The sequence below is a fragment of the Tamandua tetradactyla genome, chromosome 20, assembly GCF_023851605.1.
Source record: "Tamandua tetradactyla isolate mTamTet1 chromosome 20, mTamTet1.pri, whole genome shotgun sequence".
Taxonomy (NCBI): Eukaryota; Metazoa; Chordata; class Mammalia; order Pilosa; family Myrmecophagidae; genus Tamandua; species Tamandua tetradactyla.
In genome coordinates this window covers 32,109,904-32,137,213 of record NC_135346.1, presented here as the reverse complement: position 1 = coordinate 32,137,213, position 27,310 = coordinate 32,109,904, and the positions used below count along the sequence as shown (strand labels likewise).

Sequence of the window (27,310 nt, the reverse complement as noted above, 5' to 3'; positions counted from 1 at the left end):
CAACTCTGCAAGTGAAATCATTGCCCGCCCCCCTTCGTGGGACATGACATCCAGGGGTGAAAGTCTCCCTGGCGACATGGGAGATGAGTCCCAAGGATGGATCCTGACCTGGCACCATGGGATCAACAATTCCATCCTGACCAAAAGGGGGAAAAGAAGTGTAATTAATAAAGTGTCAGTGACAGAGAGAGTTAAAATAGAGTCAAGAGGCTACTCTAAATGTTACTTTTACATAAGCTTCAGGTAGACCTTGCTACCTGTCATATCCTGCCAACCCCCAATCAGGACCATTCCAGCTAATCTTAAAGAACACCTAGGACAATATATAAGATGCCACAAGGGTTCCATGCACTAGAGTAACTTGTCAGAAACCTACAACCTCCAGATGGGTCCCTGGTCTGGATAAGTCCTGAAACCTAGCCCAGCCTCTCCAGGACATAAGATAGTTCCATCTCCCTACCCCATATTAGTGACAGCCCCTTCCAGTATCAAAAATTTTAAATGGCCACAGCCCAAACACTCCTAAAGAGAGGGATGGAAAGATCAAAGGTGATGGTGGAGTTATACAGAGAAGAGAGGATTTAACAAATGAATATGAATGCTAAATCATTAAATTGATATCTCTTTTAGTCTCAGTATTTTAGAGCAGCTAGAAGTAAAAATCTAAAATTGTGAAATTGCAACCCATGTCAAACTCTGAAATATGTTCTACAACTAATTGTGGTGCTGTGGTTTGAAATTTATACCTTTTTTTGATATATGTTATTTTTCACAAAAAAAAAGAAGGAAAAAAAGTCGCTGTGATGATACAAAAGTATTTAAGCCCTCTATATTCTGGAGCAGCTAGAAGGAAAAATATGACAGGATGGTATGGTGGCCCATGACAAACTCTGGGATCTGTCCTGTAACTACTTGTTGAAGAGTGCTTTGAAAACTATTGTTTTTTCTTTCTTTACTTTCTATATATGTTATACTATACAATAAAAAAAAGTTAAAAAAAAACCCACTAAAAACCTAATCATATACTGTTTTTCTTCTTATAAAACCCCCAAATGTTCAACATTGCATACTTAATTCATGGGTTAGAAATGAACTGCTATGTGTATTTGTCAGGGTGTTTTCTTGAGTGTGGTTATCTTAAGTGTTTTGAGTGGAGGAATGAGACTGTTTATGCAGAAGCCATTATTCTAAGGAGCATATGGTTGTGTATATTTCATTTCCAAAATTCCAAACTGCAAATCCTTTTCTATGTATTAAAATATATGAGTACAATATGGGATAACTATATATTAAATAATATTTAACTTTTGCATTATATTCTGAAAAGGGGAAAATATTATAAAAATTACTTTTGAGTTGTTTGTAAACCCCTACAGAACTGAATGTGCCAAACTTTCTTTATCTTGGTAGATGCTCGTCTAGACCCGGGACTGAATATCACATTTTAAGTTTCATCACCCAGATGGTTTTTTTTGGCATTTTGTGCATCTTGCTGAATTAGTAAGATGGTATTTGAAAGTTGTATGTTTCATGGTCCTGGGTATATTCTGGAATAAAGTTTGTAGTTTTCTAATTAATACCTCTTTTCTTTTATCACCATACAGAAAAATGTTTTAGAGCCCCTGCCTAGTATTAATTATGGCTACATGCAAGGTGGCAATAAATGATTAGCAGCTCCAAACAGTAATTGATATATGAGAGAATAAACCATTAATATATACAGCCTTGTAGACGGAGTTCTGGAAATATTAATCGATAGTGTACTTAAACGCATTTAAACAAAAAGATAAACTGCTTATCTAAAAAGGCATGAGGCAGTCCTTGGATATACTTTTGCCTATTTTAATCCTAATAAAAATGAACCGTACAAGGGAAAAGATGTCATGCTACTTCTCTGCTCAACACCCTCCATAATTTTCATTACTCTCAGAATAAAAACCGAGGCGTAACACTGGCCTATAAGGCCCTGCCCATCCCACTCCATCCCTTTCCCACTGCCATTTTGATTGTATCTCCAGGGTTAGTATATGATTTATGATCCAAATCAGGATATTTTGATAATGAAGGAGGAATACGATTAATAGTTATTCCAGGGCTATAGGCACAAACCAGGACAGTCTTAGGCAAACCAGACATGTGTCTACTCTACTCACCTGTCCCCTCCTTTATTTACTCCTCACTGGCCTCAGTAATTACTGTTTACTAAAGCTGCCGGAATTGCAATACACCAGAAATTGGTTGGCTTTTTCAATGGGGGTTTATTAGTTTACAATTTTACAGTTCTAAGGTCATGAAAATGTCCTAATTAAAGCCTCAAGAGGAGACAGCTTCTCTGAGGAAAGGCTGCTGGCATCCAGGGCCCGTCTGTTACATGGAAGACGCACGGTAACACATGCAGGTACTTCTCTCCTGGGTTCTAGATAGAACCCAGCACGGGCCTGCCCCGCAGGGATGGATGAAAACAACATGGCCTTTTCCAGGGTATGTAAGATCAAACCAGTCTAATTGCCCCTGGAGTGCATAACATTCAAACCAGAATAATTGCCAATTTTAAAATACTCCAGGCACTCTCCTTCAGCCTCAGGAGCTTTGAACTTACTGTTTCCTCTGCTTGAAGCTCCCTTACCTCATTCAACTCTTTACCCAAATATAACTTTTTCAATGAGGCCCTCTGTGACCACCCAACTTAAAATTGCAGCCCTCCCCCTGAATGGCACCCTGCACTCCCCGTCTCTGCACTATTTTTTCTCTATAGCACTTTTTAATCAACTAACATATATTAAACACCTTAGTTTTGTTGTCTGTCTCCCTCAGCCCCACTAAATTGAAGGTTCAGTGAAGGTTGAGATTTTAGGAGGTTTTCTACCTACCCTAATGTATTCCCAGGAGAATAGTGCTTAGCATATATTAAGTACTCAGAAACAGTTTTTGAATAAAGGATTTTTTTTTAAGTTTAATTGTGCTCCCTTCTGAATAGGTGGCAGTCCATAAGCCTTTCGTGTACAGAAATCCTGAGCGGGTGGCATTTGAACTGGGTCTTGAGAGGCACTCTTTGTCCAGAGAAAGGGCTAGAAACTTCCTCTGGGGGCTACATCTTCATCCTGGGATTCTGCGGTTCCTTATTGGCTGGGGCATTGTGAGGTAGCCCTGTGACCCCCTCAGCCGGAGGGAGATGAGCATTGAGCCTGGCCCCACATCCAGGACCTCCAGTCCCATGTGCCTTCTTCCTCCCGGGTACACCGTCTGCTGTGCCTTACAGCAGCAAGGGCTCAATTGGGAGAGGCCGAAAGCCCGGCCGAGTCCTGGCGTGTGGCTGAGAGACGGTGTGGGAAACTGAGGATCCTCTCAAGAGGAGACTCTCGTGAGGTCCCCAAGGGCCAGCTGAGACACAATCAGCATCGGTTTCTCTCTCCACCAGTGTCTCTCGGATTCACATGTTTTGGGCTTCAGCCAAGGTCAGGCACCCTTGGGAATTAGGAGCCAGCATCGCAGGCCTGCAGCCATGGTTTCTCTGGAGAAAAACCCATGGGGGTCTTGTTCAAGGCTGCTACCGGCCTTAGCCCTGAACTACCGCCACCTCCCCGCTGCATTCAGGACCTCATTACTTGGAAGAGACTACAGCAGGGACCCGAGCTCCTCGGAAAATGGGCCTGCATCATCCGCAGAGAGTGGCAGTCACGTTACCTCGGAGAATGTCCATCCTGCCGGGGAGCCCTGTCAGTTATCGTAAGTGACTGCACTTCCTTCCCTACCTTGGGGTTGAGCTCTGCTCCCTTCACAGCCCTGGACCACAGGCTGCTATTTCCTCTCTTGCTGACACTCTTATCCTGTGGGGTAAAAGGCGACTTGGAAGGATGGAGATGCATGGGTGTGAGATAAGGCCTTCTGCAACTGAGATGACTGATCCCTGCAGTTCTGGGTACTGGCTCTATCTCCTGGATTTTACAGAGCCCAGATCATAAAGCAGTCACCCCCAACATGAGCTGCTTGGTTCCTGTCTTATGCTGGCTGTCCTTTCTTTCCTCCCCAGTTTTCAGGCTGCTTTCCTCTTCTTGCACATCTGCCACTACTTTTCTGTCTCTCTCCTACAGACCCATCCAAGAAAAACAAGTTCACCTCCTCGTCCCATGTGTCTGCCTTTACTGCCCCAGACAGACATGGAGGTTTTTCTCTCTGGGCTTTTTTGCCAATCAGACTATTACCTGAAGTCAGATTAGATAATAGCCACAAGCATTAGTGAAATTGTAAATGACAACACACAATGTTGATAAGGATGTCAGGAAATGCCCTCTCTCATGTCCTTTTGGGAAGAATTAAACAGGTTCCTTTCTTTTCTTTTTTTAAATTTTTATTGATACAGCAATATACAAGCACATACACTGTTAACACACAAACATTCCATACATGATGTATAGCCAGTGGATCACATCATCCATAGTTGTATATTCAGCACCGTGATCATTTTTTAGAACATTTGCATCACTCCAGAAAAAGAAATAAAAAGAAAAAACTCATACATACCATGCCGATTCCCCCACCCTCTCATTGACCACTAGTATTTCCATCTATCCAATATACACATTTTTTTTATTTTAACATTTGTTCCCCCTATTATTTATTTATTTTCAATCCATGTGTTTCACTCATCTGTCCATACTGTAGATAAAAGGAGCATCAGACACAAGGTTTTCACATTCACACAGTCACATTGCGAAAGCTATGTCATTATACAATCATCTTCAAGAAACATGGCTACTGGAACCCAGCTCTACAGTTTCAGGCAGTTCCCTCTAGCCTAATATACCTTAATCTAAAAAGGGAATATCTATATAATGTGTAAGAATAATCTCCAGGATAACCTCTCTACTCTGTCGGAAATCTCTCAGCCACTGACACTTTATTTTGTCTCATTTCTCTCTTTCCCCTTTTGATTGAGAAGGTTTTCTCAGTCCTTTGGTGCTAAGAAAACCTTCCTTTCTAAATGGCAATATTGCAATGTCCTTCAAACCCTAAAAGGCCATTTGTATAAAACATACAAGCACTTTCTTGGCATATCCTAGCTTTGCAAGCACACACACACGGACAGTGGTTATCTCTGGGGAAGAAAAGTGGGAGGCTGAGAGACAGAAGAAGGAGATTTATCTTCATTATAAAGTTTTTATGCTGCTTTTGTTTTACCTTTTGAATTTTGTGCTGCAGGTGTTACTACCTAGCATTTTCTTTTGAGTATGATTAAATATAAATAAATATATCCTTTGATCAATAAAACCTCTTCTAGACATTTTTCCTGACGAGACAATGGCATAGATATGCTTCATTATGGTTATAATAGTGAAAATTTGGAAACAATAATAAATTGGTTAAATAAAGTATAGGACAAACATGGTTTCTTCAGAGAAAATTGAACACAATACAGCCATTACAATTGATGAAGGAAGTCTGGACATGGAAAAAAATGTGCAGGACATATTATTCCTAGAGAAAATTAGTTTAGGGCACAGGACGTACAATTGTTCTCTTTGTATAAAATTGCATGCATTTAGGAGCAGATAGGGTTACTGTTATGGGGTGCACTGAAAAAGAGACCACATAATTCAAAACTGCAAGCCAATTTGGAGTCTTTATTAGCCAACTGATGACTGCCTCAGAAACTTCCAAGAAGGAAGATTCAGAGAGCAGCCCCTAGAGGTTTTCAAGGTGTGCTTATAAAGGCTAAAATTATGTTGTGATTTTGCAGTTGCTAGCAAGCAAGTGTATCATAGAAGCAGAAAAATTCCGTTAGCTGTTGCCAAAACACATCCCGTTCTCTCAGTTTCTTAACATTGTTTATTGCTTAACTCTTGGGGACATTCGGCCCCAGTGTTGTGGGGACTTTCCCTGCTCAGGCCTGAGTGATTGCTCCTGGCCCTCCACAGTTACCCAGAATAATGCTAATCAACATGTTAAAGGAGGTTATCACCAGCTGCTAAGCTATTGATATTTTCTTGCATAGTGATATTGTACTGTTTCTCAAGGAAAAAAATATAAAGCTACTTTCATTACTAAGTCACGGGGAAGCTCTAGCATGTGCTTTCTCTCCAAGGTTATGGTCTATAATGCTGTTAGTTAAGGCACACTGGGTTTCTCCAAAACCTTGTCTTACTTTTCCTAAGAGATCAGATCCAAGTGGGGCAGGATACAGTTGCAGGAAAGAAGTGAAGGAGGAAAAGAGAGCAAAAAGGGGGGAGGGAGCGTGAGAATTAACAAAAGGGGAAAAACAAGTTTATTTTGCTTTGATATGTTTTCAAATAATTGTTGTTATCAAGAAATAAAAGTTATTTCTCAGAAGTGAAGGGCAGTGGGTACTCCCCCACCCCATAACTTCAGTTGAATATATTTAACTAGTGAGGACACAGGATGTCACAGAAGTCCCTGATGGCCCACCGCATTCTCTGGATCCCAATCCTCACCCAAGGCTGTATTGAGATGTGAACACCTGGCACAGCCCCCTGGCAGCAACCTGTCCTGACACGCTAGAAAAAGGGACAAAGTGCCCTGGAGACTAAGTCCAGAGATGAGCACAGTCTTTGTCAGATTTGCCGTGTGACCATGGACAGTTCATCTCCAGTCTCCCACTGCTTTCAAATAGTGCAAGCCAACCTCTGCCTCAGCTCTGAGATTTGGACTAGACCTCCAGTGACCTCGTCAAGTTACCCTTTGGTGGCAGGAGGAAGGCGCATCTCTACCTACTTCAACCAGCCCTTAGCTGCCTGCCTTCTATCTGCCCAGCTCTGCTTCTCTTCAAGGGAGCCCTTTCAGTAGTTGAACCCCCTAAGGCCAAAGTAAAGGTGGTGATGAGGACCATGATGATGTCTCACATCTGTGAAGCACTTCATGATTCCAAAACTCATCAAGTCATTACTTTTCTGATTCTGGCAGCATCCTGGGGATGTAAGCAGGAGGCAGAGCAAGAATTAATATTACTCTTTTTGGGGGGACGGGGGGAGAAGAGGAAACCATGTCTAAGCAACTTAAGGGCTTCCCAAAGATCACAGATAGGTAAAAAGAGTTGGAATTCAACATCCAGTGCTTCTGTATCTGAGTTCAGTGCTCTTGCACTGAGCTTTTGAGTTCCTTTTTTTTTTCTTTCTAGCATTTTTTGTTGTGAAATAAAACATATCTACAAAAAGAAAATTTGAAAGTACATTTTAACAAGTAGTTATAGGACAAGTTTCAGAGTTTGGTATGGGTTACAGTTCCACAATTTCAGGGTTTGCCTTTTAGCTGCTCCAAGACACTGGCGACGAAAAGAAATATCAATGTAATGATTCAGTAGTCATACCCATTTGTTAAATCCTAACTTTTCTGTTATAACTCCACCTTCTCCCAATCTTTAGGGATATGTGTGTCATGCTCATTTTAACATTTTTATGTTGAAAGGGGGTGTTGACAAAATGGGATGGGGGATGGAATTGGTTGATGTTCTTGGAGCGATTGGCACCCCTGCCTCTAGGTTTCTGGACTTATCTGACCTAAGAGCCTTCTGAAGAGTATAGATTTATGAAATGCAAACTTAGTATATAATTTTTATAGGATCTCATCTGAGTTCCTTTTTGATTCTCCTCTCATGACCCTGTTCCCACCATCCTGTCCCCCAACCACATCCACAGCAGGGTTGGATCTGCCTGGGTAAGGAGCTCCAGCAAGAATCTGGAGAACAGTTTGGACCCCAGTCTCTAGCACTCTGCCAGGCTCATTGTAAGCACTCTCTACACACAGTAACAACTGTTATTAATTTTTTTCCAATGCATAGCATAGAATAAGTTCACAATGAATACTGGCTGATTAAATGAATGAAGGAATGAGCTACAACCAGTAAATCTCCCATATATGGGAAAAAACTATTATTACTTTTTTCCTAATGAGTTAATTGGTAAATGACCTAATTTACTAATTAGTACAAGTAAATACTCTGTAAATTATGGCATTATAATTACTATCTAAATGCCATACATGTAGCAGGTCTCAATAAATATTTGTTGAGTAAATGAGTCGTGAAAGAATAATTGGGTGAATAATGAATAAACCAGCACTAGGAAGTTATCCAGAATGAAAGTTGATAACTAAGTTCATGTCAACTTGACCAGGTTGTAAGGTTGTTTGGTCCAATGAGCACTGGCTTGATTATTGCTGTGAGGGCAATTTGTGGATTTAAATCATTAGTTAGTTGATTGTATCTGAAGCTTTGGAATTGGGTCATGGGCAGAGGCTGGAAGAATTTTGAGGCACTTGATAGAAAATCCTACATTGCTTTCAAGAGACTGTTGGTGGAAATAATAGACATTAAAAGTACTTCCAATGAAGACTTAGAAAAAAATGATGAATGTGCTATTAGAAATTCGAAGAAAAGCAATTATTGTCATAACGTGGCAAGAACTTAGAAAGAACTGAGTAAAATTGTGTTGATGTCAGATTGAAAGTGGAACTTCTAAACAAATGAACTCGAACATTTAACTGAGGACATTTCCAAACTAAGTGTGGAAGGTCCAACCTGGCTTCTCTTTGCAGCTTATAGTGAAATGCGAGAGGAAAGGGATAAGCTGAGAATTAAATTCTTAAGCGCCAAAGGAAAACAGCAACTGATGATTTTGAAAATTCACTTATCCATATAGTGTGCTCTGAGATGAACACCAGAAGATGCTCTATCAGGGAATCCCTGAGCTTTCAGGAAATGACTCCCCAGAGAACAGGGATTCACGTGAGGGTCTGGCTGAGCGACCCTTTGCTAAAGAAGGTTTGGCTGAACATGGATCCAGGCAGCCCTTTCAAAGGAAGTCAGGATTGGAAATGCAGTTATCCAGAAAGGATCTGTGGAAAGTTCTGTCGTCTGATGGTTCAGATCCCTTGGAACTGCACGCAAAGCCAACAAGGTTTTGAAGGGGAGACCCCGGTCTTTGCCTGGTTCAGCAAAATTGACACATCACATCAGTTTGGTTGCAAAGCAAAGTGATTTAACTACCAGTAGAGGCAAGGATCTTATGGCCAACATCTGCCTCCCTGAAGGACTGCAAGAACCAGTTGATATGCATTATTTAAATCAAAGAGAGCTGGGGGGGAGCAAAGCAAAAACAGGGAGATGACATTTATGGATTCTGCAGGAAATAAGAAAAGTTAGGGAGTGTAATCAAAAGGTTAGGAGGGGGGAGCAATCTAGTTTCCTATTTGGATCTGCTCAATTGTAATCAAGATGCCTGGAGGTAAGCATTTGATCAGAGGACCTTTGATCGAGGTCTGGAAATCTGTTTACTGTTCAAGTTGTCAGAAAAGGTCTTCACAGCTGGGAGAGGTTAGAGATAACAGAATAGTGTCATAACCTCTACTGGGGGCTAGAGAACTTACCTACAGGGGCTTTTCTTGGGGAGGGGGTTGCAATAATTTATTAGATATGACTCAAAAAGCATAATGAATAAGCTAAAATAATAATGACTTTATTAAAATTAATATAATATATGCATCAAATGATATTATTAGTATAATTAGAAGAAACCCATGGACTGGAAAATAATATTCACTAGTCATATAACTGACATTGTTCCTTTTAAAAAAATATTTTTATTGGGAAATCTTCACACATGTACTGTCCATATATGGCATAAAATCAATGGCTCACAATATCATCCTATAGATGTGTATTCACCACGGTGATCATTTCTAGAAATTTTGTATCACTTCAGAAAAAGAAAAAGGAAAAACCTCATACATCCCATACCCCTTGCCCTCCCTCTCATTGACCACTAGTATTTCAATCTACCCATTTTTTTTACCTCTTATCCACACCTATTATTATTTATTTTTCCTTATTTTTTTTTTTACTCATTTATCCATTCCCTGAATAAAAGGAGCATCAGACACAAGGTTTTCACACTCACAGAGTCACATTGCAAAGCTATATCATTATACAATCATCTTCAAGAATCAAAGCTACTGGAACACAGCTCAACAGTTTCAGGAACTTCCCTCCAGCTACTCCAATACACCATACACTAAAAAAGGATATCTATATAATGCATAAGAATAGCTTCCAGGATAATCTCTTGACTCTGTTCGAAACTTTGTTTCATTTCTTTCTTCCTCCATTTGGCAAGAAGGCTATCTCAGTCCCAGGATGCTGGGCCTGGCTCTGCCCAGGAGTCAGGTCCCACGTTGTAAGAAAGATTTACACCCCTGAGAATCAACTGCAGGGGCTTTTGCAAAGAATAACACAGTGTCCCTATCATCAAAGCTGGCAACTGAGAGACCTGGGTGCAGGGGCTTTTTCAGGTTTTGCAAAATTTGTATGAACAGAAGCACTGCCTGAAGGGACAAAGAAGGGACAAATTGAAGGAAGAATGACTTGCAAGAGCAGAAACATGGAAGCCAAGGTCTGGACCGAAGAGATCTCTTCAGTCCAAGAGAGTGTTCCCACCTATATATGTGAAAAGAGCAGTTCCATCCCTGCACTTGGAGGGGGCATGCCTTGTGCCCCGTTGTTCAGGCAGAGTGCTGCTATGCCTATGCTCAGAGATGACAGGACCTGTGCGCCAGGGTGCACAGAGAGCTTCTGGCCATTGTGATTCTCAGAGGGGAGGAGGCCTACACATCAGTGCTTGGGGAGAGCCTGGTCGCTTTACAAGTCTTGGAAGGGGTGGAGGTTGCCACTCCATCAGGCTCAGAAGAGAAAGAATCAAGTTCCAGATGGCTCTCAGACCTAGATCTAATGGAGCTTCCCTGCTAGGTTTTGGATTTGTTTGGAACCAGTGACACATTTTCCTTTCAATTTCTCCCTTCTGCAATGGGAATTCTTATGTTATGCCTGAAACACCAATGTATATTGGAAGCAGATAGCTTGTTTTCTAGACTGCACGGGTCCATCAGACAGAGGACAGACCAAACCCACAATTCATTTTGATAAGATTTTGTTCTTAGCATTGTTCTAAAATGAATTAAGGCTTTGGGATGTTGTGATAGAATGGGCGAATATGGGAAGAACACTTCTTTTGGGTGTTCAGAGGGTGGAATGCTGGGGATTGAATCATGTCCCCTACAAAATGCATGTTCAGAGCCCAACCTCTGGTCTGGTGGGTGTGAAGCCATTTGTAAACAGGACCTTTGAAGATGTTATTAGTTAAGGTTTGCCCAAAATGAATGAGAACAGGTGTTAACCCAACATGGATGAAGTCCTAAGAAGCAAAGGAAATTGGATACAGAAGGGGAAAACACAGGGAACAGCCAGAAGCTGATTCTAGGTCAGTGGGACCCAGAAGAGAAAGAAGATGCTACTACATGCATTACCGTGGGATGGAAAAGCCAGGAACCCCCAAAGATTGCCAGCTGGCCAGAAGATACCAACCTGGGGAGGAAGCAGCCTTCTAAGCCTCTGAAATTGTGAGCCAATAAAATCCGGCTGGTGAGCCAACCCATTGTATGGAATTTGTTTTAGCAGCTAGGAAACTAAAACAGGTAGCAATTTGTATTAACTTTTCATTAGAGCTGAGTTTATGTTAAATATTTGTTGAGTCACTAAATCTAGCATGAGCCCTGGATTATATGTTCCAGGACAGATCCCTGAAACAGAGTTGCAGCCACATCCACTTCCCTCGATTTCTTTCCTCTTTCCAACAAGGGGCACTGGAGATGCTGGAAGGGTCTGAACTTGGGGCCACCCTACCCTTCCCTTCCCTTCCCTTCCCACTAACAGTTCTCCATTATCCCCCTTACCTCCCTTCTCTCCCCCACCCAGGATGATGCAAACATTGATCCACTTGCTGAAATGCAACATTGGCACAGGGCTCCTGGGGCTTCCTCTGGCCATGAAAAATGCAGGCTTACTGGTAAGAGGATGGTGGAGGGGGGCCGGCAGGGGTGATGGGTCCCTAAGGTCTTTGTATGGTTTAACAATTTGGAAATAGAAAAATGTGCCTATTGGGGTCAATCCACTGAGAAGAAGATCCAAAGCCCTGAGATTAGGCACACCCTGGCTGGGAGAGAAAAGAAGATAGCACACCTCTGGCTCAAAATGGACCACGCCAGGAGGGGACCGGCCATTATTCTTAAAGAACCACCTTATGAAAACTGACTCCACTTTGCCACATACTTACCACTCCCCAGGGATTACATTCAGCTGATTTCACTCACTTCCATTAACTGCAGGGTCCCTGCAGAGACTTGGATGTACCATTCTGTTGCAAATTTTTTCATCCTTTGTGAGAAGGTGCCTGGGAAGGAAGAAATGAAGATGTCTTCATATCCCCATGCTCCTCTCTCTCTTGGTTTATACTGTTCCCTTCTCCCGAATGCCTTTGCCTCATTTCTGCCTTTTGGAATTTTGCCTCCTCTGCAAAACTTTACTGTTTCCTTTTAGAATTAATGTCACCCTCATCTTATGTTTTTCTAGAACTTGTATCTACCTCACCCAGAATTCTTAAAGCCCTTACTAAGATCATACTTATTTTTTAGCATTATCTACCTACCTCACTTAATTCAAAGCTCTGAGGGCAGGTGCTGTCTAATTTCCATTTACGTCTCCCCAGTGTACCTGCTAGAAACCTGGCACATGGCAATTAGTATCTATTGAATTTAACTGATACCAAATAGATAATTTCTATTTAGTTGCAGCAGATTGTTCCTTCTCTCCATTCCTCTGATATGACTTCAAATCTATAGAGGTTCCCATCCAGAGATGGTACCTCCCACTTTGGAATCTTTTGGATTCTAGGACTTCTGTCAAAGAGCATTGCTGCCACATGGCCCCCAGCCAAGCTCTTTGCTCATGTGGTAAATGCCTTTTGTGACAGCTCTTTCATCCTTTGACTTTTGCTTCTTAGAAGCCACCAATGATTCCTTTACCTTCCACCCCCCACCAGAACCTCTGACCATGATTCGAGAAATATTTATTGAGTACTTACTATGTTCATTCCCAGACCCTGAGAACATGGAAGTAAGCAAGGCAGAAAAAAATCTACCCCCATGTGGAGGCTACGTTCTGGTGGAGTCTCTGCGGTCATGCTCATGATCTCTCATTGGCTTCTTTGCGATAAGATGATGTTATCTCAGGTCACACTACAAAGCACATATCCAGAACAAAGAAGGCAAGAGAGTCCTTCCACCCTATGCCCTTCTGATTACGTTTGGAATATTGTAATTACCTATGGGCTCCATTTTTAAAAGAGATATTGACAAAAGAGCAGTGACTCTCAACTGGGGGTGACTTTGCACGTGCCTGCGCACTCACACACACACACACACACACACACCAGCACACTAGAAGACATCTGCAGTGAATGGTTGTCACAACGGGTCAGGAGTGCCACTGGCGTCTGGTGGGTGGAGCCCAGGGTGGCTGCTAGACATTCCAGAATACACAGGGCAGCCCCCACAGCAAAGAATTTCACGGTTCAAAAGCTAACAGTGTCCTGTTGAGAATCTCCTTACTAGGGAGTCAGATTCCCTGAGTCAAACAGAGAAGCTTGGAAGGTCTTTGAGTATCCTGAAGGAGTGAGGGCTAGGATGTGGAAAAGGAATTAGACATATCACGAGCCACCCTAGAAGGCAGAACTCATGGCAGAGGAGAAAAGGCATAGGCCGTCTGGGGAGGTGGTGAGATCCCTGTCACTGGCAGTATACTAGCAAAGGTTGGGCAGCCACTTAGCAGCAAGATGAAGAAGGGTGTTCAAGTCAGAACAGCCCAGGGACAGCTTTATTATGAGAGGGTCCCCAGCACCCAGGCTGTGGGAGCAGGGGCTGGGCATGGTCAGTTTGTGGCTCATCACCCTCCCTTGCTCCCTCTCCTCCAGGTGGGTCCTCTCGGCCTGCTGGCCATCGGGACCCTCACTGTGCACTGCATGGTCATCCTGCTGAACTGCGGGGATCACCTCAGCCAGAGGTGAGTCTTGCTTTTCCCTCACCCCGGCCACAGGAGCCATCAGGGGGTGTGCTGAATTTCCTTCGACCACTGACCCAATGAACGCAGCCACTTCTCCAGGCCGCCCTCCCTGCTGCTCTGTGTTCTATGCAAGGAGAGTGAAGGGAATGAGAAAGAATTCCAATTGGAAACTTTCTAAGTCCTGGCTGAACATGGCTGCTAACTAGCTAGATGATATTGACAAGTTTCTGTGCCCCACTGAGCCTAGATTTCTTCATCAGGGATGATTCAAAGTGATAAAAGATGCAAAAGGGCTCTGAGAGCAACCATGTATCTGTGAGATGCTTAGATACGTGCTCCTTTTCCTCTTAATCTCCTCCCCCCACTATCCCCCCCATACACACACTCACACATTCACACACACACACAGTCACACACACACACACGTACCTTGTAAGGGCAATTTGATGCAGAGAAAACCCTTTTAGGACATTTAGTGAAAGAAAAAAAAAACGTAGTTACCAATGAAATGAATAGTTCACAATGCCTTCAGTCATTAACAAAGCATGTATGTGATACCCAGTGTATTTGAAACTTAAATGAAAAAAAAAATCCAAAAGAAAATGCCAGGAAAACAATGTAAAAAATGCTGAGGGTCTCATCTTTACAAACCAGCTCCTGACAAGTACTTTGAGAGGGGCATTTAACCAACACGTGCCAACTCAGTAGCTGCAGCTATAACCACCTTTTGTCTCTGGATCTGCAGCACTCACAAGGCATACAAAATCCAAATAGGTCTCTTTGCAAAGCTGAAGAGAGACCTCACAAGTCAAAGACAAGATATTAAATGAAGCTCCTTATGAAGTTAAATTATTATAATTCAAATAAGTATATCTGAAGTATGCATCAGTCACATGTAACCCAATAGAGCACTTTCCAGCTCACAAAATATTTTTAAAAGCATTTATGCATTGCGTAGTTAAATTTAGTGGGCAATTACACCATGCCAGGTACCATGCCAAGAATTTTGCAAGCCTTCTTTTACTTACTCCTTATAATAAACCTCTGTCGCGGACATTATTATTATTCCCATTTTACAGATGAGTAAACTGAGGCTTAAGGGACTTAAAGGTCTTGCCCAGAGTCACAGCTAGGAATTGGCAGAGCCAGTATTCAAACACCTGCCTGACTCTACTATAAACCATTTTGAAAACTTCCCTTCCCTAATGCCTGCTGGGATTATTACAGCACCTCGTGGGATTCTGACATCTGTGCCATTCATGCTGGCCTTTCCCTGATTTTTTCCCTGATGACTTGTTATTCATTTTTGCCCAATGCATGGTTTACAGACTATGCTCTAAGGGCTGGCTATGGCCTTCAGATATGTTTGGGAGGGTTTGCACAGTGTTTTGTTTTAGCTATCATTTAAAAACCTGGAGATTTTAAATCAGAAAAAAATTTTTCATTTTTTTAGTTAAAAAACTTTTTAATTTTTTTTTAATTAAATTTTCTCATTAGTTAAACAATCTGGCACCTGGAGCACAGTCTCACCAGCCCCCTTTTGGATAGGACGCGTACTCTACAATTTGCCACTGTTTCCTCACCCCTATTCCGTCTTGTTCCCAGTGCCTGTCGTCCTATTACTGACGCCAATCTGTTCCCTATAGTTTTTGAATTAATTGAATTTATGAGTAAAGCATTTGCTCATTCTCCACAACGTGACCTCATTTATATTCCAAATGTCAAGCGCAATGAGCAATCCTCAAAAAAGAAGGATTGTGCTGTATTCCCAGTGCATTTCCATACCCATTATCTCACTCTCTCATCTCCCAAAATTGAGACTGTGTGTATATATATATATATATATATATATATATATATATATATATAAAGGAGGATCAGAAACTTGCTCAAGGCTTCGCAGCTGTTTGAGGGGCAGGTTGGGATCTAAACCCGGGTTTCCTGACATGTTTGGAGCTTTTCCCCCTCTCGCTGCTGCTCTGCCCCTTGGTCGCACAGCTCACAATGAGGGTCTGGGATCTCGGCTATTAGAAGCTTCTTCCTTTTACTCCTGATGAAAGAGTGGCACAGCAGGGCTTTCCCCACCAAGGGAAGAGGGAGGAGGGACCCTCGGGCATCGTCCTCCAGGGGTACTGGGCAGCTTGGGATTTGGCCAGGGGCAGGCTCTCAAAGGCTCTGGCACCTTCCAGAGTGGGAAAGAGGGAATGCGAATCCAGAAAAGACAGACCTGCTGACTTCTCCAACCCCACAACCCCTCTCGCTGTCTTATCCCTTCCTCCCTGACTAGGTGAGCCCACCTCACTGCTCTGACGCCCCCTTTCCCACTTGCAGAACAAAATGAATTCACAGTTACTGTTCACTTAAAAAGCACCCACTAAATTCTTAGTGCTTATAAAGGTAACTGCAAAAAAGAGGGGGGAAAAAGACAGACTCCTGAAAGCTTTACAAGTATACTGTTATCAAATATCTCAATAATGCCACTGCTAGAAAATTGCCAGAATGCTCCCTGCGGGCACACAAAAACATAATAATTATTCATTTTTGGTAGTAAATTGCACCTTTAACAGAAATGCTTGAAGTTACACATGGCTTCTCTTTCCCCCCCTAGACTGCAAAAGACTTTTGTGAACTATGGAGAAGCCATGATGTACGGCCTCGAAAGCTGCCCTAACACCTGGCTGAGAACCCACTCGGTGTGGGGCAGGTAGATGCCGCAGATGGAGCAGTGACAGGAGGGCGGTGGTAGCAGAGCTTCTCACCTGTCCTCCTTTATTCATAGTTACACAAGCTCTAAATGCCTATGTTCTTACTGTCAACATTCAAATAACATAGATCACTTCCCCTGATAGCCTCACCCTCTTCCCCCTGCTCTCCCTGGAAGCAGGCACCGGTATCTATTTTGGAAACATCCCTCTAGACGCTTTGCTTCTCTGCATGAACATGAATATATGTGCATGAATGGAAATGCATATTTAGTTTTGTATTATTTTTTACATGAGTTAGAATGTTGTTTGGCAATTTGCTTTTTCATCTAGAATTTGCCTTGAGTTTCTTTCCGTGTTGGGATATATAGATCTACTACATTATTTTTTTTCACAGATGGATGTGCTTTATTTCAACATCTGCATAAATATGAGCTACCATGGAACAATAACAGTTTTCTCTAAAGGGTTAAAAGTTGTTTCTTCAACAATAGGACTTGGTGCTGCCCTTCATGTTGTCTCTGAATTCAGTTAACTGACATATTTTTAGTACTAGTCCCCTGTCATTAATCATTTTTACCATGCACAAAATCTAGAGATTGGGGGTGGCACTTATTTCTCTGGAAACCTTTTAAACTGCTTCCAATTGCATTAAAATATGGTCATATTTCATGCCACTGGAGGCACAAACATCCCTCAATTCTCTTGTTTAAATTTGCAAACATGTAATATACAAATATAGAACTAAATGCTATACACAAAGTATAATCGCCGTATGCTCTGATAACCTAGGTTTTAAGTTTTTTCATTAAAAATTATTTCTATTATCACTCAACAAAGAGTTATAGAAAATTCCAAAGTATAAATTATAACACATCTTGACTCACAAATAAGAATAAAATGTTAAATTCTATAGGTTAGAATTTCTGAATAACATTGATAGGCATTTACTGGAAGGAATTAGGGCATCAAACCTTAAATACATTCTATTCCAACCCCAATTAAATTTTTGAAAAGTTTTAAATTTGTTGACAAGCACAGTCAACTCAATACTGCGGTGGCTGGAGATTTGTAGGCTGGTCATGCAGGGCCCTTCCATGCAACTAACTAACTGCAGTGTTTATCTCTTAATTTTTTGCCCTATATTTTAAGTAAGATTAAATATACACACGGTAAAAATCGTAAGCAGTACAGAAAGCTCTATAACAATAAGTAAATGTCCTTTTCTCCATTAACCAGCAAATTTGGTGTCTTCAAAGTCATTAAAACAGTCATAGGAGTAATTTGTAAACTGAAGTCAACCTTGGAGTCTCTGTATCTGAAAATAATTCTGAGGTCTTTGGAATTATGTGGATTGTTTCGCACAGTACCTCTGCTGCAGACGAAAACCATGCAGTTTTCAAGCAAAGCAAATGACAACTGACAACATGACATACTGCCCAAGGACAGCTAACTCTAGGCTGCTCTCACCGCTTGAGGGAGAGTCTCTGGTATCATCCTGGAAATTTTATTAACATATTTACTAACAAGGCATTTTCACAAGTGAGAAAAATTCCTCTTAATCAAAATGAGATCATCTGGTCCTGATGCTATGGAGAAGCTTAACTCCATCAGAGATTCAGGTCGTCTGGTCAATTTTACTTCATAGAAAAATATCTTTACTGAGCATTGTAAAAAGGGCCTTAGCCATAGTGACCCACTCATAAAGTTAAAACAGGTCCAGCCTTTTCTAAAGAATAAAGGGAAGGCAAGACAATAAGGGGCTTAGGATGGAGAAAGAAAACTCCTTCAGAGAAATCCAGCTCAGCCATGAGAAGCTCGGTGATTTCCCTCCAAAACACCCTGACTCTCAGGGTGGGCTGGAGAGGCTCACAGAGGAGCGGTGCAAGGCTGGGCCCAGGCCCTCCTGAGCAGCTCGGACCCCCTGGCAGCTGCACAACCTTGGGGACCAGCGTGTGGGGAGGGGAGGCGGGCCTCAGAGAGATGCACTAGGAAGGGTTCAGCTGCCGCTTGTCCGGGACCCGGCCTGGGCTTGCAATTGCAGTCCACCTCCGCGAGGAGGCAGCACGCACCTTCTCAGCAGGAGGCCGCGGCAGCTTCCATCAGTAGACCTGTGCCCTTCTGAAGCATTAGGAGCTCCTTCGGAATCCACGTCTCCGCAGACCACGGGGAGGAAGTGCCTGAGGCGGCGCCCCCACCCCACCCCATCCCGCCACGGGGTGCCGGGGGTTGGGCTCGGGGTGAGCCTCTGGGGGAGAGGTGACCTCGCGCTCAGGAGAAGCCAGCACCCAGCCCAGTTCCAGCACCCCCACCCTCACCCCCACCTTGGGGTTCCCCCAGTGTGGCTGTACTCATAGCTGTAATCATTCCCCCATTCAGTGAGGCTGTGTTTATCAGTTCTTTGTCTCTTCGGGCCAATGAAAATTGTCAAAAATTGAGAGTGCTCTGATTGTACAACCAAGTGAGGACACTGTAAGACATGGTTTGTTTATTTTGGACATTATCCATGATGCCCAATGGATGGAGGGAGCCAAAGAATATAATGACTGAGAAGCCGAAAAGCTAACTGTGAGGTATATAGTATACATGTGTGATGTATACACACATATATATATATACCTCTGTGACACCTAAGATTAAAAGCTGGAGTTCTACTGCATGAGACCAAAGGCAGAAAAGTTAATTGTGTCTGGAATCTAAATTTTCTCTCAACACAATCTAGATCAACATATCTGGATAGCTCATTTAAACAATCCAAACACACGGAGACCAGAACAGGAACAAGACCTTGTAACTCTGTATAGCTTCACGTAATACCCAGAGACATCCCAGACTATAGTAGGCTGATAATTAAAAAGTATTGGTAGAGGGGCAGTGCAACTGTGGCTCAGTGGCAGAATTCTGGCCTGCTGTGCTGATAAACTTTCCCAACTAAGCAACCCCTGGTGCTTTCTCAAACATTAGGGACTCCCAAGAAAATAGGCAGGCCCTTGATTTTGAGCCTTGCCTTTGTGAAACTTATTTCGGTAGTGGAGAAGCTAAGACTACCTATAATTATGCCTAAGAGTTGCTTCCAGGAAATCTTTTCAGTTGCTCAAATGTGGCCCCTCTCTCTCTAAGCCCAATTCTGCAAAGAAAATCATTACCCTCCCCCTGCAGGGGACATGACATCCAGGGGTGAAAGTCTCCCTGACAATGAATCCCAGCGATGAGTCTGGCCCTGGCACTGTGGGATCCATGATGCCTTTCAGACTAAAGGGGGAAGAAGAAAGTTACTGAAAAGGTATCAGTGGCTACGAGAGTTCAAATAGAGTTGAGAGGCAATTCTGGAGGCTACTCTTACGTAACCTTCAGCTAGATATTGCTGTTTGTCAAACCCCAACCAGCATCGTGCCTATTAACACTAATGAACACCTGTGACTCTGAGACTAAATAAAAAATAAAAAGTTTCATGCACTAAGTTTACTTTCCTGAAACCCATTACCTCCAGAGGGTTCCTAGGCTAGATAAGCCCTGAAAGCCAGAGGGGCTGGCCTCTCCAAGAATAGCAACGAATTCCATCACCCTATCCTATATTATTGACACCCCTTTTCAACATTAAAAAGAAAGGGCATAAGACAGTGCAACAGTGGCTCAGTGGCAGAATTCTTGCCTGCCATGCCGGAGACCTAGGTTCAATTTCTGGTGCCTGCCCATGCAAAGAAAAAGAAAAGAGGCATAACCCAAATATCCCTATAGAGTAGGAGAAGGATCAAAGGAGAAGGAGGAGTTATAGCAGAAAATAGGATTTAACAAACGAGTATAACTTCTGAATCACTATATTGTTATTTCTTTTAGCCCTCAATGTTTTGGAGTGGCTAAAAGGGAAAACCTGAAAATGTGGAATGGTAACCTATACCAAACCATGAAATCTATTCTGCAGCTGCTTGTTGGAGTGTACTTTGAAAATTATTGCTTTTATATATATATATATATTATGTTTCACAAGAAAAAAATGTTAAACATAATGTGTCTCCAAATTTGAGTCACTTTAAGCTTCCAGTAGAATAATGACAATAATCAATTATAATATATTGATTAGGAAAATAAAGAACATGAACTGAATGTGATACAATACAGCACGCAAGAGAGAAAAGAAGAATATCTCTCCTTTAAATGCCAGCTAAAAAGTTTAGAAGAAAGAAGGGACAAAATTAGAAACTCACTACTTTGCAACCACTGATGAAATCATTGATTCAGGCAAGGATCATCAATGATTGTTAAAACCATTGATTTAAAGAATAGGATATTCATGCAATCTCAAAATTTTACCCCACAGATTACAAAAGAGAAGATGTACATTTACAATGGAGAGATCTGGCAGTCAGCACTGTAGTGGTACATGATGTCCCACCTAGTAAGATGAAATAGAAAGATGAAACATCACCCCTGTAGAATTTCCTCTATGAGGAAACAATCAGACAATCCCAGAATGTCGTACATTTTACAAGACATTTGTCCTGGATTCTTCAATAAAAGCCCATGTCATGAAAAGCAAAGAACATGGATGAAGATGGGGTGATTCTACATGAAAATCAATTCAAGAAAGACAACCAAATACAGTGCACAAACCCTGCTTAGCCACTGTTGGGGACTGAACCGTGTCCCCTTCAAAAGACATGTTCGGGTTGCAACCCCCAGTCTTCTGGGTGTGGGCCCATTGTAAATAGGGCCGCTTGACAATGTGACTTCAATTAAGGTGTGACTCAGCTGAATCAGATTGAGCTTTAATTCGGAATCCTGGAGTCCTTTATAAACAGAATGAAATTCGGACACAGAGGGGGAAAAAAGCCACCGGGAACAGCAAGAAGCTGGAAGTCAGCAGAACTCGGAAGAAAAACAAAAGACACTGCCATGTGCGTGGCTGGCAGAAAAGCCAAGGACCAAGGATCACCAGCAGCCAGCTCTGGAATGCCACAGTCTTAAGGGAGAAAACATTGCCTTGCTGACACCTCAACTTTGAACTTCTCCCAGCCTCAAAACCATGATCCATAACAAAGTGATGAAGTATATAACAACATGGATGGACCTTAAGGACATTATGCTGAGTGAGATTAGCCAGAAACAAAAGGACAAATACTGTATGGTCTCACTGATATGAACTGACATTAGTGAATGAACTTGAAGAATTTCAGTTAAGAACAGAGACCATCAGGAGATGGAAATAGGATAGATATTGGGTAATTGGAGCTGAAGGGATACAGATTGTGCAACAGAACTGATGGTAAAAATTCGAAAATGGATACCACAATACTATCTGTAATACAATAATGTTAGTATACTGAATGAAGCTGAATGTGAGAATGATAGAGGGAGGAGGGCTGGGGGCACAAATGAAATCAGAAGGACTGAAATGATATAATCTAGGAATGCCTAGAGTGTCTAATGCTAGTGAATAAATGTACAAATTTAAAAATGTTTTTGCATGAGGAAGACCAAAGGAATGTCAATACTGCAGGGTGCTGAAAATAGATGGTAATTAATATTTTAAAACTTTAACTTATGTGTGAGACTAAAGCAAAAAAAAAAAAAGTGAGCCAATAAATTCCCATTGTTTGAGCCAGCCTATTTTATGGTATTTGTTTTAGCAGCTGAGAAACTAAAACAGATCCTGAATCAAAACCATAAAAAAGTTGGAGAAAATTGGGGTACTTTGAATATGGACTATCTATTCAAGGATATTGAAGTTAATGCTCTGGTTGACATAGTTTTTATTTCTTTTTTTTTTTTTAACATGGGCAGGCATCGGGAATCAAACCTGGGTCTCTGGCATGGCAGGCAAGAACTCTGCCACTGAGCCACCGTTGCCTGCCCTAGTTGTCATAGTTTTAAGATAGATGTTTTGAAGTATTTCAGATTGAAGTGTAATGATATGTGCAATTTCAAAAGGCTCTGAAAAAAATATGTCTGTGAGCACGCAGGAGGAGAGAACACAACAGTTGTGACCAAAAGTTAAGGATTGGTATAGCCAATTGAAGGGTACATGGAGGTTAATTGTACTATACTTTCAACTTTTTTCCTGTGGGTTTGAAATTTTCAAAATAAAGAAGTTGGGGAAAAATAAAAAATAAAACCAACAGAAATAGTTGTTTCAAAAAAAATTAAGTGCATGCTAAAAGAATTTTAATTTTCCTTTTTCTCCCTCTGCCTCTTTTTCTTCCCAGGTATACCGTCAGCTTTTTATTGATAATCACTCAGCTGGGCTTCTGCAGTGTTTATTTTATGTTTATGGCAGACAATTTACAACAGGTAACAGAACTGTTATGGGCAAAGTAAACCTCCTGCTGCTAGGGCTGCATTAGCGAAAGTACAGTGTTCTAATCATGCAGGAGACAGCTCCGTTCCACTCCCTGATCAGATCACACTTGGGAGTTCTCATGGTCTTGGGAATCATATGTTAAAAAGGATCATCAAGAAAGTAAAGCAACTTCTGAGGCATATAGCCAGGATGGAAAGAGAGGCGTTTATAATATCCAATCAGAAATCATCAAAATAATTGAATATTTTTAGCCTGAAAAGCATTGGTGAGATTTACCTGAAGCATCTCAGGGTATTCATGTAAAAGTTGCCTAACTAGATATAAGGCAAACAAACTGCCACCCTCCCTCTCATTGCAGTCCTCCCGTCCTAGCAGCCATTACAAATCAATCATGGCATTCTTTCTTAGCTTCTTGGCATTGTTTTGTTGTTGTTATGTTTTATTGGTATATATTATATATTCACATGCCATGTAATTATCCAAAGTGTACAATCAGTGTTTCACAATATCATCATATAGTTATGCATTTCTCATCACAATCGACTTTGTTTTTCTTTTCTGTGAAAAAGAACATATATACAAGAAAGCAATAAATTTCAAAGCACAGCATAACAATTAGTTGTAGAACAGATTTCAGAGTTTGGTATGGGTTACAATTCCACAATTTTAGGTTTTTACTTCTAGCTGCTCTAAGATACTGGAGACTAAAAGAAATATCAATATGATGATTTCAGCAATCATACTCATTTGTTAAACCTTAACTTCTCTGTATAACTGTACCATCACCTTTGATCTTTCTTTCACTCTTTTAGGGTATTTGGGCTATGCCCATTCTAACTTTTTCCTGTTGGAAGGGGCTGCCAATAATATGGGATGGGGGATGGAACTAGTTGATGTTCTGGAGAAGCTAGCCTGTTTGCATTTCAGGACTTATCTGGTCCAGGGACACATCCGGAGGTTATAGGTTTCTAGAAAGTTACCCTAGTGTAAGGAACTTTTGTAGAATCTTATATAATGTCTTAAGTGTTCTTTAGGATTGGTAGAAATGGTTTTGGTTGGGGTTTGGCAAGTTATGATGAGCAGCAATATCTAACTGAAGCTTGTATAAGAGTTACCTCCAGAGTAGCCTCTAGAATCTATTTGAACTCAGCCACTGACACCTTATTTGTTACATTTCTTTTCCCCCTTTTGGTCAGGATGGCATTGTGCCAGGGCCAGGCTCATCCCTGGGAGTCATCTCCCATGCCGCCAGGGAGTCTTTCACCTCTGGATGTCATGTCCCATGTAGGGGGAAGGGCAATGATTTCACTTGCAGAGTTGGGCTTAGAGAGAAAGAGGCCACATCTGAACAACAAAAGAGGTCCTCCAGAAGTAACTCTTAGGCATGCCTATAGGTAGGCTAAGCTTCTCCACCACACACATAAGCTTCACAAGAGCAAGCCTCAACATAGACATTTTGTGCACCCAAACAGCCAGCACCATAACAAGTACAGTGAATGAAAGATCCAAGCCGATAGATTTTGTTCTTTATTCAGAGCTGACTAACTTTTAGGACAATCCAAAGTTGAAGAGGATATTCTTGTGTTGTAATGAACTCCCTATCTCTGGATGTATGTCAGAGAACAACCATCTGGTGAGGAAGAAGGGGTGAAGCTAGATCACAAAAGATACCTTCAGCTTTTATGATTTTGAGGGTTTCTGGCTTTCACAATCATTGACACTATAGTTAGGGGAGTGCCAATAAAATAAAATTACAGGACATTTAATTAAATTTGAATTTCAGATAAACACCAGGCAATTTTTTGGTATAAGTATGTCCCACATATCGCATGGGATATACTTAGAGTGATTCCAATTTGACTGGGTGTCCTGTGGCCTTGTCTGGCCACCCTAACTGCGCTTCCCTTCATCATACTCCCCGTCAGATTGTGGAAGAAGCCCACGTGACCTCCAGCACCTGCCACCCCAGGAAGATCCTCGTGCTGACCCCCATCCTGGACATCCGTTTGTACATGCTGACAATCCTGCCCTTCCTGACCCTTCTGGTGTTCATTCGGAACCTCAGGGTGCTGTCCGTCTTCTCAGCGCTGGCCAACGTCACTACTCTTGGGAGCATGATTCTGATCTTTCAGTACATCGCTCAGGTCTGTGCCTGTACCCACCACACCAAGGGGGTGGGGGCAACATCCAGGGCCGAGACCCCTGGGAAAGGCTATTACCAGTAGGGCAGGTGGAGGTGAGGGATATGACTGCTGTGAGCAGCTCCTGCCAAGGTGACATCTGTGAGCACTGCTGCCCCACCAGGTGTAAAATGAATGATTGTCATCATCACTGCCATCGTCATGCTAGACAACGCGTCATTCACCAGATGGTTATGAATCCCTTCTGTGATCTAGGTGCAGTGCAAGGGGCTGGGGATTCCTTAGTAAGTTAAAAACCAGCAGAATGTCTGCTTTCGTGGGGGTTGGGGAGATAAAGACTGACTAAATATCCAACAAAAATTGTAACAGTGTTAGGGTGACAAGGGATACAAGGATAATAGAAGAATTTGATTTACTTGGTGCCAAGCTCTCTACATCTACTAACTTGTTAAATCTTTACAATAATACTATTTGGTAAGTACTGCCCTTTATCCCCAGTTTACAGAAAAGTAATTTTTTCACTAATCCCAGTCAACTTGCCTCTCGAGCCCAGCTACACTGCCATGGACCCTGAATTCAAACATTACGGTTTCATTTCTTTGCATCTGAAGGTCTTTGGGGTGGTATTACTTTCCTGTTTCTTCTGTTTAACAAATTACCCAAAACTCGTGTCTCATAACAACATAAATGTATTCTCCTACAGTTCCGAAGGTCTCACTGAACATAACTGAGATCAAGGTATCGGTAGGGCTGTGTTGTTTCCTGGAGTCTCTAGGAGAGAATCCATTTCCTTGCCTTTTCCAGCTTCCATAGGCTCATGACTCCCCTTCTAAGGCCCCCATTTCCATCTTCAAAGCTGGCAACATGAGGCTGAGTCTTTCTCATGCTGACATCTCTATGGGCCTCTCTTCTAATTCCCTCTCCCATTTTAAGGGCCCTTCTGATTACATTGGGTCCACCCAGATAATAAAGGGTGATCCCATTTTTAGGTCAGCTTATTAGCAACCTTAATACCATCTGCAAACTTAATTCCCCTTTGCCAACGTAAGGTAACATATTCACAAGTTTGGGGATTGGAATGTGGACATCTGTGGTGGGCCATTATTCTGCCTTCTGCAGGTATCTATTAAAATAGCCATTCACCCTAGATTCAGCTATAACAGCTAGTGGAGTGCATGGCTCTGTGAGATGTAATGGGAAAGAGGTATTTGGGGCTGGGAAACAGGAGATCTGTCTTCCCTGCTGGGTTGTGCCACTGAGTTTCAGAGTGACTTTGGGCAATTCCCTTCTCCTTGGATCCTTCTTTCCCTGTAGGCAAAGGTGAGAGCTGACTGAGCTCTGATATCTGATGGGTGCTCCTTCCACTGATGGTCTCTATCGAAAGGTTGGGTATGACTCAGCTTTCTACAGGCAATGATTTAGGAAGACTTCTATGTTATGGCAAAACCAAAGCTCTTTAGGGGTGCGTGGGTGGTTCAGTGGTAGAATGCTCGCATGCCATGCAGGAGACCTGGGTTCAATTCAAGGTTGATGCACCCCCACACACACACACACACACAAAGGAAAATGAAGTGAAAGAAAACCAAAGCTCTTTTCTTCTCCCTTTCAGGGAATCCCAGATCCCAGAAACCTACCCTTGGTGGCAGGCTGGAAAACCTTCTTGCTGTTCTTTGGTACAACCATCTTCACATTTGAAGGCGTCGGTATGGTAAGATTGATTTAAGGTTTGAGAGAATGGTCCCTGGTGTTCATTAGGGCAATGGTTCATTGCTACAGACACCTAAATAATAATACTTATGAAAAGTGTAGAATATAATCTTCTCTTGTTGAAAGAGAAAGTCAGTACTCACAAGGAAGCTCCTGTCCCATATACTGCACCAAGCCCTAGGACAGCATTTGTAAACTTAAATGCCTACAGGACCAGGCAGGTAACATAAATGAGTAAAATGAGCCATAAGTTACGCAGTAGGGAAGAGTGTGGACTGTGGCAAACTGGAGAACATATGCCCATCTCAAGGGAGCAGGTGCTACTCAGCTCCAGCCAATTATTACCATGAGGGGTTGTTAGCACTATTACTGCCAGCTCTCCTTTTTTTCCCAAAGAAGCCAGAATCTGGACTTTATGCAAATTTTCCTGATTTTCATTTAACATAGTTTTAATAAGTGAAAACACTACAAAGGCCAATCAGATTGCAGTCCATCAGTTTTTGACATGTGCACTAGACCATTGAAAGATGATAGAATGATTAAAATTACAAAGACTGATCAT

General features: G+C 42.0%; 1 protein-coding gene across 4 annotated transcripts in view; it reads left to right on the top strand.

The window, feature by feature from the left end:
- Positions 1-3,159: 3,159 nt before the first annotated feature.
- SLC36A3 (solute carrier family 36 member 3) overlaps positions 3,160-27,310 on the top strand; it is a 35,705-nt gene continuing 11,554 nt past the window's right edge. For 2 of the 4 annotated variants that reach the window (XM_077137443.1, XM_077137445.1), the window contains exons 1-7: positions 3,160-3,726; positions 11,759-11,849; positions 13,812-13,900; positions 16,509-16,604; positions 22,806-22,890; positions 24,826-25,044; positions 26,651-26,749. In XM_077137443.1, the coding sequence (XP_076993558.1) occupies positions 3,503-3,726; positions 11,759-11,849; positions 13,812-13,900; positions 16,509-16,604; positions 22,806-22,890; positions 24,826-25,044; positions 26,651-26,749 (903 nt within the window). In that variant the 5' untranslated portion in view covers positions 3,160-3,502. The remainder of the gene's footprint in view (positions 3,727-11,758; positions 11,850-13,811; positions 13,901-16,508; positions 16,605-22,805; positions 22,891-24,825; positions 25,045-26,650; positions 26,750-27,310) is intronic. The other 2 variants (XM_077137444.1, XM_077137447.1) reach the window with 2 other exon arrangements.